General features: G+C 51.2%; 1 protein-coding gene across 2 annotated transcripts; it reads left to right on the top strand.

Moving 5' to 3' along the window:
- Positions 1-5002: 5002 nt before the first annotated feature.
- LOC138821963 (thioredoxin, mitochondrial) lies at positions 5003-15485 on the top strand. Of its 2 annotated transcripts, XM_070014433.1 has the most exons (5): positions 5003-5100; positions 5712-5971; positions 8525-8648; positions 14697-14813; positions 15028-15485. In XM_070014433.1, the coding sequence occupies exons 2-4, from the start codon at positions 5712-5714 to the stop codon at positions 14808-14810; spliced, it is 498 nt and encodes a 165-aa protein (XP_069870534.1). In that variant the 5' UTR covers positions 5003-5100; the 3' UTR covers positions 14811-14813; positions 15028-15485. The 2 variants fall into 2 exon arrangements, with proteins under 2 accessions (XP_069870534.1, XP_069870533.1); XM_070014432.1 differs by having other exon boundaries at positions 14697-15485.
- The last annotated feature ends 972 nt before the right edge of the window (positions 15486-16457 follow it).

Here is a 16457-nt window from a genome sequence, read left to right as displayed (position 1 = left end):
TAATCCTAGCTACTCAAGAGGCTGAGATCTGAGGACTGTGATTCAAAGCCAGCCTGGGCAGGAAAGTCCATTCTGTGAGACTCTTACCTCAAATTAACCAGCAAAAAAACTGGAAGTGGAACTGTGGCTCGAGTGATAACGTGCCAAAAAAAGCAAAGGGAAAAAGCCCATGCACACACAGAGAGAGGAAGAGAGGCTGAAAATAGTACTTTACTTATTATAAGAATAAAGTGAGTTAAAAATGCCAGGTGCTGGTGGCCCACACCTATAATCCTAGCTACTCAGGAAGCCGATATCTGAGGATTGAGGTTTAAAGCCAGTGTAGGCAGACAAACCTCCAAATAGAACTCATTTCCAATTAATTAGCAGAGGGGGCAAAAGGGAAGGCATGGTAGCTCAAAGCAGTAGAATGGCAGCTGTGAGCAAAAAAGCCAAGTGAGTTCTCAAGGCCCTGAGTTCAAGCCCCAGTACTGACCCTTCCCCCCCCCCCCCCCCCCGCACCCAAGTTAAAGTAGGTTAAGTAGAAAGGCTATGCTAAGGACTATAGACACCCAGGCCATTATCTGGTTACTCTGTAGGGCCCCACCTGTCTGAACAGTCAGCATTGCTAAAGTGTGTTGGACTCACCCAGGGTCACCCAGTGGGACAGGGCAAAGCATGGGGAAGAAGTGGTTCCAAGTCAAGCCCAAGGCTCATCTCTCTGTCCTGGGCTGCCTCCTACTGAAGGACAAAGAAGCAGCATCAAAGGGTGAGAGGCAACATCTGGAGGGCTGGTGCCTCCTTCCTCAACCTCTGCCCAGCAAAATGTGAGACAGCTCTGGCCCAGGAAACCACACGGAGCCACACCCCACAGCCAGTGGCAGTCCACACTGCAGGCGCCCACGGAGGGCACTCGCCTTTTGGATCCAGGAGAGTGGGTGTGTGCCCACCTACACCGTGGCCATGCCATTCAAGGGGACATTGTGCAGTAGCTGGAAACAGGACAGAACATGAATCACATCTGAACACAAAGTGGGTTTCTGGGACTTGAAACGTGAGTCACCATGTGAACTGTTTCGTAACAACATAAAAGTCACAAAATTGCCATCAAAATGGACTCAGAAAACAAAAGGTCCTTTAGGGACATCCCTTAAGCGTGGCCAGCCACCCCCTCTCTGTGGTTCTTTCTCACGGCGCCTCACTCTAGCCATGATGATGCCTGGGGACACACAGACACTAAGCTTCCACTGCCCTGCCAGTCAGTCCCCAGGGATCCAGGCCTGCAGGCCTAAGGGGGCCTGGGCTCCCACCTCCCGCAGAGGCAGCAGTGAGAACCATGAGCCACACCGCCATCGTGTGGCTGCTTGTGCAGCTGCGGCTGCCCGCCCCAACCACCAGCAGCATCCTGGAGGCTTGAGCATGGCGCCTGTCCTCTCACGTGCTACACTGCCTGGCTGGTTCCCAGGAGGCTGTGAGGGAGGCAGCAGGCTAGAGAGGAGACAGAATCCTTCCAGCGCTGCATAGCACCCTCCAGATTCTACTTCCTCCTCTCTGGTGACCTACACGAGCTCCTCAAGCTCTGTGTGCCAGGTGTACTCTGTGAGGTGGAGAGAGGCTGCTCCCACAGTGCTGGAGGATATTCGGTGAGTTGACCCACATAGACGCTGACAATGACACCGCGTATCTGGCAATGCTTTAGGACATTAGGAGCTTCCAAGCCTTTGACCGTGATCCACAGGAAGATAACACAACCAAGGTCCCTCAGACATGTAGACAGACAGCAACAATTGTCTCATAACCAACAACACATGGCACACACTCTGATCTTATGAACTCTATTGTCTAAAAACAAAAACAAGGGCTGGGAAGGTGGCTCAGTGGTAGAGCATTTGCCTTGCATGCCTGGGCCCTGGGTTCGACTCCTCAGCACTACATAAGCAAAAAGAAAAAAGCCGGAAGTGGCGCTGTGGCTCAAGTGGTAGAGCGCTAGCCTTGAGCTGAAGAGCTGAGGGACAGCGCCCAGGCCCAGAGTTCAGGCCCCACAACCGGACCCAAAAAAACAAAAAACAAAAAAACAGAACAAAACAGATTACAGCCAGGCACTGGGGGCTCACATCAGTACTCCTGGCTATTCAGGAGGCTGAGGCTAAGATCTGAGGATCGAGATTCAAAGCTAGTCCAGGCAAGCTAGTCCCCAAGACTCCTATATCTAGTTAACCAGCAAAAAGCCAGATGTGGAGGGTGGCTCAAGTGGTAGAACACCAGCCTTAAACAGGAAAAAAAAAAAGCCACACAAGAGCACAGGTTCTTACTTCAAACACCAGTACTGGATTATAACCCATTAAACTGATTTCACATATCAACCTATGGCTCACATTCCACAATCCAAAACACTTCAATAGGCTTAGTCCAGCTTTTCCTCCTCAGGCCCCAAAGCCCTTGGGCTTCTTCACCTAGGCCTCATGCCTGCCTGGTGACTGAGCCATGCCCACGCCAGGACAGGAGTTACCATGTCACTGAGGGGCCCTTGGCTGAGAGTCCAGCCTGCCCTGTGTGTCCCAGGCTCTCTCCCTGCAGGGGGAGAGAGGACCCCAGGGGACATCAGAACTGACACTGAGCTGGCCTCTGTGTTCAGTACTCTCCACATTCTCTCAGCCCCTCTATGGGGTATTCTTCCCATCTGACAGGTGAAAAACCAGAGGCCAATTGAGGTAAAGACACTATGGAATAAGAATAAGCAGGACAGGTCCTGCTTTGGAATTCAGAATGTGAACTGAGCAAGGAAATGGGCTCTCTAGAAACTGCTGTGAAAATGCTGAGTAGGACAGACAGGTGGCTGGAGAAGAGAAAGTGCTGGAGACTTTAAAAAAAAAAAAAAAGCAGATATGAAAATGGCCAGGATAGGAGCATCCTTGCCAGATGGTGGCTGGCATGATCAGGAGCAGCTGCAGGGAGAGAGTCTGACCTCAGGAGGAGCTAGGGGATCTGGAGTCTGATTTTATCGTGGGTTTTTGTCCTGGGTGAGCCCAAAGGCCCAGGCAATGTCAGAGAACATGGACAGAAACCATGCCTGCGAAGACCTGACCTAGTGAACAAGACACCACTAAATAGGGTTGCCATGGCAACTGCTGGCCAGGGCAAGTGGACCTGTTCCAAGGAAGTCCCTCCCCCTAGCCAGGAGTAACACACCTGGGCAGCACTGGACCTGGCAGATGGACTGAGGACAAATAATAATAGCACAATGTGACCAAGATGAGCTGGAAGAAAGCATGGCAGTCATTTTAGATAGGGCTGGTGTAATGGGATGAGGGAAATGGGGTTTGGAACCAGAAAAGTTGTTTTGGGTAAAAGCTCTTTGCTCATGGGAACAGTCACTGAATAACTCCAATGATGTGTCAAGCCCTGAAGGAAGCTATGGAGACATTGACAGTAGAGTGAGGAGGAACCAAAAAAGAAACAGACAGTAAGCTGGGGCTTGAACTCAGGAACTGGAGCTCTTCCTTAGCTTTTTCCCTTGCAGTTGGCATTCTAACCCCTGAACCACACATCCACTTGTGGCTTTTTGCTGGTCAATTAGAAGTGAGAATTTCACTGACTAGTCTGCCTGGGCTGGATCCAGACCAGGAAGCTCAGATCTCAGCTTCCCAAGTAACTAGGATTACAGGGGTGAGCCTAGTATTAGCACTCAGCTTTGTCAACACTGAGTTTGAATTCTGGGCGTCACGCTTCCTATGCACATGCTCACTTCCTAGGCAAATGCTCAAGCACGTTAGCCAAGACACCAGCCTTTTTGTTATTTTTCAGATAAGGTCTGGTGCTTTTGCTCTGGCCAGCTTCAGACCACAATCCTCCTATCCATATCTCCCACATAGATAGGATTACACATATATACCACCCACTTAACTTCTTTGTTGCAATAGTCTCAAAAAGCTTTTCTTTTGGCTGGCCTCAAGTCTCAATCTTCTAATCTCTGCCTCTTAAGTGGCTGAGATTACAGGCGTGAGATGCCACGTCTGGATAATGAGCTTCTTGACCTGGACAAATGGCTTAACCCTTCTGCCTGTAAATCAAGCCCTGAGATACTTATCAACCGAATCCCCAATTGAGTTTATCTGAATCCCTGAGGGAGAAATTATCTAGTAATCACCTTCTGTTCATAATGCACTGTACCAGGTTGGCACTGACCATTCAGAGATGAAGAACCACATATCCCTGTTGGAAAAGTGACCCTGCAATGTGTTATGAAGGGTAGTGAATAAACCCCTGAAACGAGGAGGATGCAATTAATGCTGCTCAGAGATGTAAGGAGGGGTTCTACCGAGTGGAGAAAGAAACACCTCAAAATTAAGACAAGAAGCGGAAGAGGACATAGGCATCGTGTTCTTGGAACCGTGAGGCCTTGAAAGGTTGGCACATAGGTACAAGTAGGTAGCCTTGACACCAGCCTGGGACACACAGCGCCTAGGCCTCCGTTACTCTTGCAATGGGGGTGGGACTGGGGGAGGGAAGGGCCTAGGCCCTGACAGGTTTATGGTGCCTGCACTTTACCTAGGGACTCAAGCTCGAAGGGCCTGAAAGAACGCCCGGCTCAGCCCTTCATGCCACTTCGTGGGAACTCGATTGGCTCCACAACCCCCAGCCCGCTGCAGCGTGCGGGACACGGGAGACTTGGCTTCTTTCTTTGTAAGGTAAGGAAGACAACCTTGCAGCACCTGTGGGCAGCGGGGGGGGGGGGGGTGTTCGCTGGGCGACAAGATCAAGGGATGGATGGTGTAAAAGCAGCACAAAGTTACCAAACCTTGAACCCGGCCTTCGGGCAGCGGTTCTCTACCTCAGATTCCCTCGGGCGCTGGTCCCGCCCCTTCCCCCCCCCCTCTTCTCATTCGGTCCCTCCTCCAGATCTGCAAGTTCTTCCGGTTCCCACTGAGGCTCCACCCCGTAGCGAGTCCCTATTGGTGGAAAAAATCCGAGCCGCCTTTCAAGCTGTGGAGAAACGCCCACCCGGTAGCACTTTCCGGAAGTGACGCTAGAAAGGCCCTCCCCTGAGGAAGTGACGGCAGGAGGTGCCCTTGACAGGCGGGGAGGGCGGGCCGTGCATCCTTCCGCTCGCGCTGCTGGGAGGTAGGAGGCCGCGGGAGGCTCGGGGGCGGCTCGGGGCGGGCGGGAGCATATCGGGGGCGCGCTCCTCCGGGGCTGGCGGACGGAAGGGCGGGGAGCCCGGGTGAGGGCACCTTGCCCATCCGGAGAACCCGAGTCCCCGGTGGCATCCAAGCTCCGGGTGCCCTCCTTTTGGGTTCCTCCCGCAGACGTCTCTCTTTTCCTTTGGTTCCCCCTCGCTCCGGGCCCTGTGTTCTTGGAATAGCTTGCGTCCTTCAATAGATTCCCTTTCCCCTCTCCTAACTTAAAGGGAAAAAAATCAATAGAATAAAGGCTTTGCGGACGGGCCAGGGCTGGGTTCCAGCGTTGCCTGTCAATCTGTTTGTTTTATTTTATTTTTATTCCACCTACACCTTGATTTCTTCTTAGCTGTCAACTTTTTCAGTGCTGGTGTCCCTTCTTTCATTCTCATTCCCCTCTTTGACCCCAGAAGTCATACATTATTTCCTTACATTCTGCCTTTCCAGTTCTCCATGTTCTTGAGCTTCCTCCCCATACTCCCACTGTGTTCGTTTGTTTGCTTTATGGGACTCTGTTACTGTGTGTCCCAGCTCTCCCGCCTCTTTCCCTCACAGATGGCTCAACGATTTCTCCTGAGGAGGTGCCTGACCTCTGTCATCTCCAGGAAGCTCCCTCAGGGTCGGTGGGCTCTCCCCTCCGGAGCCCTGCAGAGCCCACAGTGCAGTCCTGGGGGCCTGACACTAACACCCAGCCCAGCCCAGACAATATCCACCACCAGAGTCTGTTTAACCACCTTCAATATCCAGGATGGACCTGACTTTCAGGACCGAGTCGTGAACAGTGAGACACCAGTGGTTGTGGATTTCCATGCACAGTGAGTAATGGGGTCTTATCTTAAAATTCTTGCCTACCCTGCCCTAGGTTCCCCTCTCATCAAACCACTCTCCTTTCTTTTTAAGTTAAGTTGATAAGATTAGGAGAAATGGGAGGGGCTCTCTAATTATTTCCACCCTTTTTGATGCCCTGACAAGGACTTAAACTCAATCTCAGGCTCTTACTCTGTTTGCTTACTCAATAGATGGTGCTCTACCACTTGAGCCATATCTCCAGTTCAGCATTTTACTGGTTATTTGCAGATGGTGTTTCACAGACTTTTCTATCTGGGCTGGCTTTGATTCTTAAATCCCAGCCTCTTGAGTAGCTAGGATTACAGATGTCAGGCAGTGGTACCTAGCTGGCCTTTTCCTTTTAAAGGTAAAACTCCATAAATTGACAGAGGCAGAAAGAATGAAAGGATTGTCTGGCGAAAGGAAGGACCTGAAGTGTTCTGGGTTTTGGGTGGACCTCATTACCCACCCAAAACCATTGTCTAAGGATTGGGAGTTGCTAGTTTGACATGATTACATTATTTTCTCCAGCTCAAAAAGCATAAAAGCTACAGTTAGGAGCCATCATTTTGAGTCTTTAACTCCCATTTCTTTCTTCTGTGGAAAACAGGAAATATTTCTCTTTTTATCTGTTTCTCCCTACTTTTAACTGTACTATGCTAAAATAAATCCTTGGTAAAACTTACAAAAAAATAATAAGTGTGTAGTTTGGTAGGAGACAGATCAGTGAAGTTTTCAAAACTGACTAGAATTAGTGTTAAAACATGTATCCTGTACTTGGCTTGCAGCATATACCAAGTAGTTCCAGGCCCTGCAGATGAGTTGATTTTTTTTTTTAAACATCACTAAAGCTGTGGGGAAAATGGGCAAAAAAATACTATCAATACTACCTTAGCATTGTCCATTGTCAATTGTACTGGATAGGCAAGAACAGTAGGTGTTTGTGAATGACTATGGCTTGATTTTTAGTCTGGCCTTCATTTGTAGACCTTTGGGGTCTGGCTAGATCTTATGTACAAAACAAAAAACAAATAGACACCCATTAGAATAGTATCTTCTGTGCAGAACCAAGGTCATCTGATAGACCTTGGGAAGTTTTCTGGGCCAGTCTCTGGCATACTGTTTGGTTTCCTTCTGGTTCTTTTTTTGACTCATTGTGTTGCCAGGGGCAGGCCGATGGTGTTCTTGAAGTGGGAGATAAGGTGTTACAGACTGGGCTTCTAGCTGTTGTAGATTCATTAATTGAAATCTCTGAATGGAAATTTGGTGTGGAGGGGTAGGGAGCAAGATCTCACTGTATAACCCAGGCTGGATCATAGGCAGGCAGCACCACACTTGGTTCATGGAAAGGATTTTTTAAAGGCTGAGAATAGCTGTGGCTCAAGTGGTAGAGCACTAGAACGATAGCCAGGAGAAGAAAAGCTCAAGGACAGCTCAAGTTCAAGCCTCAGGACCAGCACAAAAATAAAAGTAATAAAAAAATAAAGACTGAGAATAAAGTAGCACTTTTCAGCCAGAAGACAGAGGTATTCTGCCCTGTTTCAGAGGGATCATCTGTAACATGAGTGATGAGGTCTCATTTTCTTCGACTAGGAAGTCAGATAAAGGGCGTGAATTTATCCATTCATTACCAGGCATAGCCTTAGTGGCTAGTATGTAGAGATCACTGCAATGTGTTCTAGAAGAGTTATGTCCCCTTCCCCCCAACACTGCCAACAGGTTATGTGTGTGTGTGTGTGTGTGTGTGTGTGTGTGTGTGTGTGTGTGTGTGTGTGTGTGTGTGGGCATGGGTGTGTGGGCATGGGTGTGTGGGCATGGGTGTGTGGGCGGGTGCAGGGCAGTTAGAGTAATTGACATGGGCTTAGGGATTAGGGACTAAAGTCACCTAGGGATGGTAAGAGACACTGAACAACCTTTGGCTACAGTCCTGGTGGTTGGTTTGTTCCCCCCCCCCCCCCCGGTCCAGTTGTGGGCCTGAACTCTGGGCCTGGACACTGTCCCTCAGCTCTTCAGTTCAAGGCTAGTGCTCTACCACTTGAGCCACAGCGCCACTTCTGGCTTTTTTCTTTTTGCTTATGTGGTGCTGAGGAATCGAACCCAGGGCATCAAGCATGCAAGGCAAGCGCTTTACCACTGAGCCACCTTCCCAGCCCCTGATTGGTTATTTTTTAAACACAGGTGTCTCACTGTGTTGCCTAACAGGCCTCAAACTTGCAGTCATCCTGCTTCCTAAGTGCTAGGCTTTACAAGCTTAAACAACCAAGCCTGGCTTGTGCTGTGCTCTTACCAGCCTTGTCATCTGCATAAGTCTCCTAACTCATGTGGACCTGAGTTTCTTTGGAAGATGCCTTTTCTCAAGGTTCTCTGCCCAGTCTGAGCTGAGACGTTATCAGCAGGATGACTGATATATTGTAGGCACTCCTAGATTTTACCTTTCCTCCCTTAGTGCTGAGGTCAGGGGGAGCTTCTGGAGAGAAAATAAATGAAGTGGTGAGCGAGCACTCCTTGAACTGACTATGTGTCCTTTCTCACCTGCCAAGGTGGTGTGGCCCCTGCAAGATCCTGGGGCCCAGGTTAGAGAAGATGGTGGCCAAGCAGCACGGGAAGGTGGTGATGGCCAAGGTGGACATCGACGACCACACAGACCTTGCCATAGAGTATGAGGTATGGGCACACAGGGGGTTGCCACAGAGGCCAGCATGGGTGGGCACAGGGACTACCAGGTAGCCAGTAAAGGGCATGTCTGGGGGATTTTCTGGAGTTTTCAGGAGTCTGGAGTCCTTGTCTCTCCCACTTTTAGGAGGTGGCTAGTATGATCTGGAGCACCAGGCTGTTCTCTCTTAGCATTGGGACCTTGCTGCTTGCCTCCCTTCCCCCCTTTCCTTCCCCCCTTCCTTCCCCCTTCCCTTCCTCCTTCCCCTCACCTTCACTTAGCAGTTTGTGAGCCCCACCATGTGTCAGGCATGCAGGATTCTGACACAAACAAGGAGATCTGTCTCCACACGTTTCTCAGTCTGTTGCCACAGGACATTAGGTAGACAGGTTGCTTTGCACTGTGGGCTCAGAAGGGTAAGAGTCCTTCAGATGTCAGGCCCTGTTACTTGATGCCCAGGATCTAGCCATGCAGACACTGACAAAATCAACACTCAGGAGCCAACCAACTTTCTCCCTAACGGAGTAAGTGGGAGGAATGTGGACGCTGCAGGCCAGTGGCCTCTGCTGTGCCCTGGCTCTCCTCGCAGCCAGAGCAGCCATAGACCGGTCTGCAAAAACAGCAGGGTGTGGCTGAGCCAAGAGTGTGGCTTAAGTCGTAGAGTACGGGTCTAGCAGGCACGAGGCCTGCTGTTTAATTCCGAACACTGTGGAAGAGGGGATGGGGGCGTGGCATGGTCTGTCCCCTAAAACAGCATTTATAAAAACAGGCAGCAGCCAGGCTTTGGCCTGTGGGTCACAGGGTACAGATCCCTGTTTTAGGTTCAGGTGCTCAAAGAGTTGTAGATTTTAGCAGATTTGGATTAGGGATACTTAGCCAGTAAAGTCTCTATGTATGTATGTATGTATGTATGTATGTATGTATGTATCTATCTATCTATCTATCTATCTATCTATCTATTCCAGCAAAAAAGTCTGAAATCTGAAACATTTCCGAGGGTGGTAGGGGCTGGAGAGGATCTCACTGAGAAATGAACATAAGAGCAAAGAACTGAGGGGAGGGAGGGCTTTAAAAGAGCCACCAGACAGAGCAGACATCAAATTCCAAACCCATGAGCTAGCTGAGTGCCTGCAGCAGATGTCCTCTGGGCCCTAGAGACCATCTCCAATGGAGAAAAGGAACTCTGTGTGGCCAGGTGTCTGAGTGAATGGTGCAGTCTGGAATGAGAGGGCAGACAGCAGAGGAAGCAGACTATACCCACTCTGGGATGGGGATGGGAAGGTTGGTCAGACACCCTGGCTGAAGGTAGCCTTACAGAGCTAAGGTCACACCTGGCAGCCTATGGGCCAGTTCTGGCTCACAGACATTTTTGGTCTGGCTCTCACCATGTTTTAAAGAAAGAAGAGACAGAGTCCTTAGCTCCCATTTCCTGCTCTGGAAATGTCTCTCTCGCCTCCATTTCTCCCGGCTTTAACCCTTTGTACTAAAATAAATTCTTGCTAAAAAGAAAACAGGAACTTGCCAGACACTGGTGTCTCACACCTGTAATCCTAGCTCCTCAAGAGACTACGACATGAGGGCCATGGTTCAAAGCCGGCCCAGGCTGGCTCTTATCTCCACTAAACTACCAAAAGCTGAAAGTGGAGCTAGGACTCAAAGTAGTACAGTGCTAGCCTTAAGCAAAGAAGCTCCAGGAAAGCACTCAGGCCCTGGGTTCAAGATCCATGGCTGACCTAACACGCACACACAGAACTCTGTATTAGCATTTATGGGATCCAGGCATGGAGCACTAATCCCCGGATTGAAGCTGAAGGATGGCAAGTTGAACTTGGTTTGCACAGCAAGGCTCTGTCTCAAATTTGGAGAGAGAAAAGAAAATGTATTTGTACCCATTCCAGACTTGTGGTATTTTGAAATAGCTTTCAGTTTGCTGGCCCAGGCTCAACTCCCACCAGACCATCTGAAGGAGAGGTACTTATCTTCCAGCCAACCCCTCCTGGCCCACCCTTACCTCTGCCTCAGGAAATGAGGCAGGGGCAGCACGAGAACCCTGACAGTTTCCCCTTCAGTGAGAGCAGGGGAGGTAGATGCTGGGTAGGCAAAACCACAGATAGCCCTGGCTTCTGGCCACTGACCCAAGGCTGTCCTTGGACTTGTCAGCCAAGGCAGCTAACAAGGGCTCTGGGGGAGGGATGAGGGGTGGCTGTTATTTAAGAAACTTCCATTGATGGCTCAGTCAGATGGGGCCTTCGACCTTTGGGATTCCCCTGGCTTGCCTGCTTGCCTGTCCCTGACCCTGGACCTCTAGTAGCTGCCAGCATGGGGGTGCAACCTTCTGGCAGGAACCCAGGGCCAGAGGTCCTGGGGCCTCCACAGGTTCCGCTGTTGTTGGTTTTTTGTTTTTTGCCAGTCCTGGGGCTTGAACTCAGGGCCTGGGCTCTGTCTCTGAACTTCTTTTGCTCAAGGCTAGCGCTCTACCACTCAAGCCACAGTGCCACTTCCAGCCTTTTCTGTTTATGTGGTGCTGAGGAATCAAACCCAGGGCTTCATGCATGCTAGGCAAACACTCTACCAGTAAGCCTCATTCCCAGCCCACAGACCGGCTTACTTGGAGCCTCAGGGACTTTCCTGCTTAGGCTGGCTTTGAACCTTGATCCTCAGAGCTCAGCTTTCTGAGTGGGATTGTGGGTGTGAGTTACCTCCAAGTCCTGGACCGGTGGCATGGCAGGCTCCTCCTACCCTCTCTCTCCTTCCTTCACACCTGTGCTATATGAACAGTCTTAAGCAATGAACAAAAAGTTGCCACTAAGCCCTAGTACCCTTTGGACACTGCAAGAAAATAATTCAAGGATAGTGCCCAGGCTCTGCGTTCAAGCCCCAAGATTACCCCCACCCCACCCCACCCCCCAAAAAAAGCTCCCTGAGTGACAGGGTTTTTGCCTTAGTGTCTCGCCTGCAGGTAGCAGCTGCTCATGTCATAGTGTCCTAGCCGAGTTATCAAGGGTGACTAGGGGAGAAAACCTGGCAAGGACCTTGAGCTCAGTGGCCTTGCAGGGTTGCTGATACACACATATGCAGACATGCCTGCCCTGAGTTCTCCACAGACACAGCACATTTCAGCACATCTTCTCACCAGCCCCTCAGTTCCCTTGACCCAGCCAGAACTGAGACTGAAACTGTCTTTTGTTGTTTGAGATAGTGTCTCAATATGTGGTCTAAGCTAGTGTCAAACTCTGGATTCTCCTCTCTCTGCCCCCCTAGTGCTAGGATTATATGCATGGCCACCGTGCATGTCATAAACTTGCTCTGTTACTGCTTCTCTCCTACCAGTGTTCCAGGACAGTATGCCAAGGACCTGGGCACTTACTGGCAGCGTGTTCACTGGCTCCAGCCAGGAGCAGCAAAGCCATTGCCTCCAGTCACAGCCCAGATAGCCTGTAGTGTTTTGGATGGAGCTCCTCTCCAAGCCACCCCATTGAGTGCAGAGTCCTCCTTAGAGGACACAAAAAAAGACCCTCTCCCCAGCTGGGCACCGATGCTTCACACCTATAATCCTAGGTACTCAGGAAGCTGAGATCTGAGGATCACTGTTAGAAGCCAGACAGTGCAAGGGTCCAGAAGAGTCCCCCTCTGTAGGGACTAGAGGTAGAGGTCTGGTAGAGTGCTAGCCATAAGCGAGAAAGACAAACGATTATAAGGCCCTCAATTCAAGCCCCAATTCCAGCACTAAATTCATTAGAAAGATTCTGTCCATTTTGTTTTGTTTTTATTTCCCAGTACTGAGGATGGAACATGCTAGGCAGGTTCTATGCACTGAAGTCCATTCCCAGCCCAAAGACCACACCATAAACCATGACATCAAGTAGCATTGTGAATTTTGGTATCTTTCTTAGTGTTTGTTATTGCTGGTTTGTTTGCTATTGAACTTAACTCTGAGTGTCTCTCCTGTCCAGCATTTCTGCTAACTAAAGGAAGTCAGAGACTTTTTTTGGCCCAGGCTGGCTTCAAACTGTGATCCTCCTGGTCTCAGCCTCCAGAGTAACTAGACTTACAGGCATGAGCCACCACCCCACCAGCACTCACCTATGTACTTCTTCTTTTTTTTTTTTTTTTTTTTGGTCGGTCGTGGGACTTGAACTCTGGGCCTGGGCGCTGTCCCTCAGCTCTTCAGCTCAAGGTTAGCGCTCTACCACTTGAGCTGCAGCACCACTTCCGGTTTTCTGGTGGTTTATTGGAGATAGGAGTCTTGCGGTCTTTCCTGCCCGGGCTGGCTTTGAACCGCGATCCTCAGATCTCAGCCTCCTGAGTAGCTAGGATTACAGGCATGAGCCACCAGCGCCCGGCCCTATGTACTTCTTCTTAATGACCATTGCTACATATAGAATAGGGTGGGCTTTCTTTTTTCTTTTTTTAGCCTGCATTGCAACAAACTCCACAGAGTATACAACGTGTCCTGATCAGTCTCACAGTCCTTCAGCAGGTTTCATTGCTCCAGTCTCATCCATGCAAACAGACTATGAAATGTTTTATTTTAGAGACAAGACAGGATATGTCTACCAGGTGCTAAGTTGGAAGCCTGCAGTAGAGTTTCTACTTCACCTGTGTTGTCCTCTTTGAGGGTCTGCTGCTCCTCTGCGAGCCACTAGAGGGCGCAGGAGGCCATCCAGTAGTGTGGTCTGGAGATGGATAAGCCTTGTGCAGGGCCTTCAGTCTTAATGTCACCACCCATACCAGGGTGTATAACCAGTCAGGAGCCAGCAGGGAAGCTCTGAGCAGGGACACCGTGGTCGGCCTCTGTTGGCACAAGCCCTCTGAGAAGTGTCAGCTGACACTCCGTGCCAGGATAGTCCTTAAAGGGGCCCAAGGGGCCTAACAAGGGCCAAGACCATCCTCCTGCCTGCTGGTGGTCCTCTGTGAGCCCATTAGGAGCGGTGCCCACAGAGGAACAAGGGCTGAGGGGTTGGGCAGCCGGACCTGCTTTCCACTCTCCTTGGTAACTTCTGAACACCGATGGAAAAATCTCACCTCCCAGGGGTAACCCTGGCTAGTCCAGCACTCAGGCTGGGCAAGGGCCCAGTGGGGTTGTGGATGCTCCCTCGTTGCTTCGTGACTAACCTATATGTAAAGAAAGTCCGGGTTTGTCTCATTCTGTTGACGTTTTCTCAGATGCCAGACAGCAGGGTCTGGCCTGGTCAGCATTCTGTGGAATCTCTAGGGGCCCAATCACAAACCAGGAAGACCTCTACCTTGCCATCTGCCTCCAGCTTAGCAGGCTTCAGGTTGTGTATAGCTGCGCCTTCCTCCCATACCACCCAGTACAATCGGAGGCTACAGTTGGAGCCCACGGTTCCGGGCCCTGCTGGGCAGTCACAGCAGTGTGTTGAAGTATTCCTCCTGGACCCCCTGTGCCACCATTTACTGAGTGCCCACTGTATGCCAGTCATACTGCCAGGTTCCGACACGCGTTGCCAGGTCCTGTGCAGAGGCTTGACCTGCAGTATGCTTGTACTCTTACCAGAAGTCTTGTGTCTTGGCTTGTGATGTGGATAGAGACTTCGTGTAGTGAAGTAGAGCAAGTCCACCAGCCCCAGAGCCCCAGGCCCAGTCCCTCAGCTTCCCACACAAATCTTTAGTCCCAGTCCCAAACACTAAAAGTAGACGTCATCATCCTGGGTTTATGGAGGAGCGCTGTGAGGCTGGGAAGCATGATGTGGCTGTGAGCCACACAGTGGGATTTGGGCTCCCCCAGGACCGCCCTGGCCTGCAGCTGCATTGGGTATTTTCAGCCCCTGGCATTCTGGCCAAACCACTGGGCCAGTGAGTCAGTCATGTGTGGTTGGGAAGGAGAGTTCTGTTGAGAGCTTGCTGTGGAACACATTTCCCCAGCGGGTGGCCCCCAGGCCCCGCACCAAGGGAAGATCCCCTCTCTCTCAGCCCCACCTTTGGCCTCAGCTGTCCCTGATCAGGATGTGCCAAGCCTTCCCCACAAAAGCTTGGAAATGACGCTAGAGATGCGTTCATCTGCCGGTGACTTGAACTCCGTCTTCTCCCCCATCCAGGTGTCAGCTGTGCCCACCGTGCTAGCCATCAAGAACGGGGATGTGGTGGACAAGTTTGTGGGCATCAAGGATGAGGACCAACTGGAGGCCTTCCTGAAGAAGCTGATTGGCTGACAGGCAGGGCAGAGTCCTGACCGCCCTAGCCCACCTGGGACCCTGTCCCAGGGAGGAGCCCAGTAGAACTCAGCCCTGCTGCCAGCCCCTCCCCTCTGGCCCCTGTGGACCAGTGGTCCCAAGCTGGCCAGCTGCCAGGGCAGTTGCAGAGGAGGGGTGCTGCTGCAGATGCGGGGCGTCGTCTTCCTGCCCATCTCCTTTTGTCTGCTCCCTCTAGGGCCTGCTGCGGTTCCCCAGGAAGCCCGAGAGCCCAGGCAGCCTGCAGCCGACGGTCCAGGCAGAGGCAGCTCAGTCCTCCTTCCCCTCGGTCCTGATCCAAATACCCAGCTGGGCTCATCTGCCTCTGCCTTTTCCTCTCCTGCTGCTGTTTTGTGAAAATAAGAAGGAAACAAGAAGCCACATGAATGAGAGTACGATACAGTTCTCTCATTTCTTGTAGGTCTGTAATAAAGAACTTTATATGACCCCCTTCGAACCTTCTACTGTGAAAGGCAGACCCTGAGCCCCACGCTTGTCCCCCTGCAGCCACCCTGCTCCCCTCCCTGCCTTCCAGGCACAGGGCAGAGAGGGGGGCATGGGGCTACAGGCTCCCTCATTAGCCAGCCCTTTGGTTCTCAGGGCAGGAGGCCCGACTGTGAACAAACTAGACCAATAAAACCAGGGTTCGTACTGCCAGCCGCTTGTGTTGTCAGGCTACTGTGCACCGCTGCCTGTCCACTTCCCTGGGTGGCCTGTCCTGATAGTGCTTTGTCCCCAGTGCCTGCAGTGCTGGAGCTGCCCACCTGTCCTGCCCTCCTGAGGCAGTGTCCCCACTGCCCAGACATGACGTCATGGGACTGAGGTGGGTTTCCACATGGACATGTTCTATATTCTGGACCAACAGGGTCTACCACACTTGCATGTGTGGAGAATGTCCTAAGTTTGGGGGCCAGATTTCACCCATCCTATCCTAGTTCCCTGGACATGGAGTGTGTCAGGCCAGCCAGGCTTGTCTGCCAAGAAAGCCAACTTCCCTTCCATCTCCCTGTGCCGAACTGCTGCTCTAGCTCAGTGGCCTGTTCCTCACAAGATTGGGTACTTCGAGGGATGCAGGCTGCGGGTCCCTGGATGACCCCCAGGGCCAGATCTGGCAGCAGCTGGCAGTAGTGGAGAAAGAAACCCAGGCATGTTCAGGAGGCGGCCCTGAGGGGAGTGTTAGGGTTTTATGCTCCTGCTCCACACAAGTCCCGTGTTGGTGTTGGTGTGTGTACACATGTATGCACGCACCGTCACTGAGGCTGGAACTCAGGGTCTGGGCACTGTTAAGGCTGATATTCTACCACTTTTTTTTTTTAAGTCGGTCATAAGGCTTGAACTCTGGGCCTAGGCACTGTCTCTGAGCTCTTCAGCTCAAGGCTAGCATTCTACCACTTGAGCCACAGCTCCACTTCCTGTTTTCTAGTGGTTTAATGGGGATAAGAGTCTCAGACTTTCCTGCCTGGGCTGGCTTTGAACTGTGATCCTCAGATCTCGGCCTATTGAGTAGCTAATGTAGGTGTGAGCCACCGGTGCCTGGCTTTCTACCACTTTTTTGTTTAAGTGGGTTTTTTTGTTTTGTTGTTGTGTGTGTGTATATGTCTGCCAGTCCTGGGGCTTGAACTCAGGGCC

This window comes from Dipodomys merriami, unplaced genomic scaffold (genome assembly GCF_024711535.1).
Source record: "Dipodomys merriami isolate MVZ:Mamm:240054 unplaced genomic scaffold, mDipMer1.0.p SCAF_97, whole genome shotgun sequence".
Taxonomy (NCBI): Eukaryota; Metazoa; Chordata; class Mammalia; order Rodentia; family Heteromyidae; genus Dipodomys; species Dipodomys merriami.
Note: the sequence above shows the minus strand (reverse complement) of the source record. Positions and strands in the feature narration are given on the sequence as shown.

What these genes read in the sequence shown, in the direction of transcription:
- LOC138821963 (XM_070014433.1), top strand. Translation starts at nt 5,712, where the DNA reads ATGGCTCAACGATTTCTCCTGAGGAGGTGCCTGACCTCTGTCATCTCC. An exon ending in GTTGTGGATTTCCATGCACA is followed by an intron (nt 5,972 to 8,524) that starts GTGAGTAATGGG and finishes TCACCTGCCAAG; the next exon opens with GTGGTGTGGCCCCTGCAAGA. An exon ending in ACCTTGCCATAGAGTATGAG is followed by an intron (nt 8,649 to 14,696) that starts GTATGGGCACAC and finishes TCCCCCATCCAG; the next exon opens with GTGTCAGCTGTGCCCACCGT.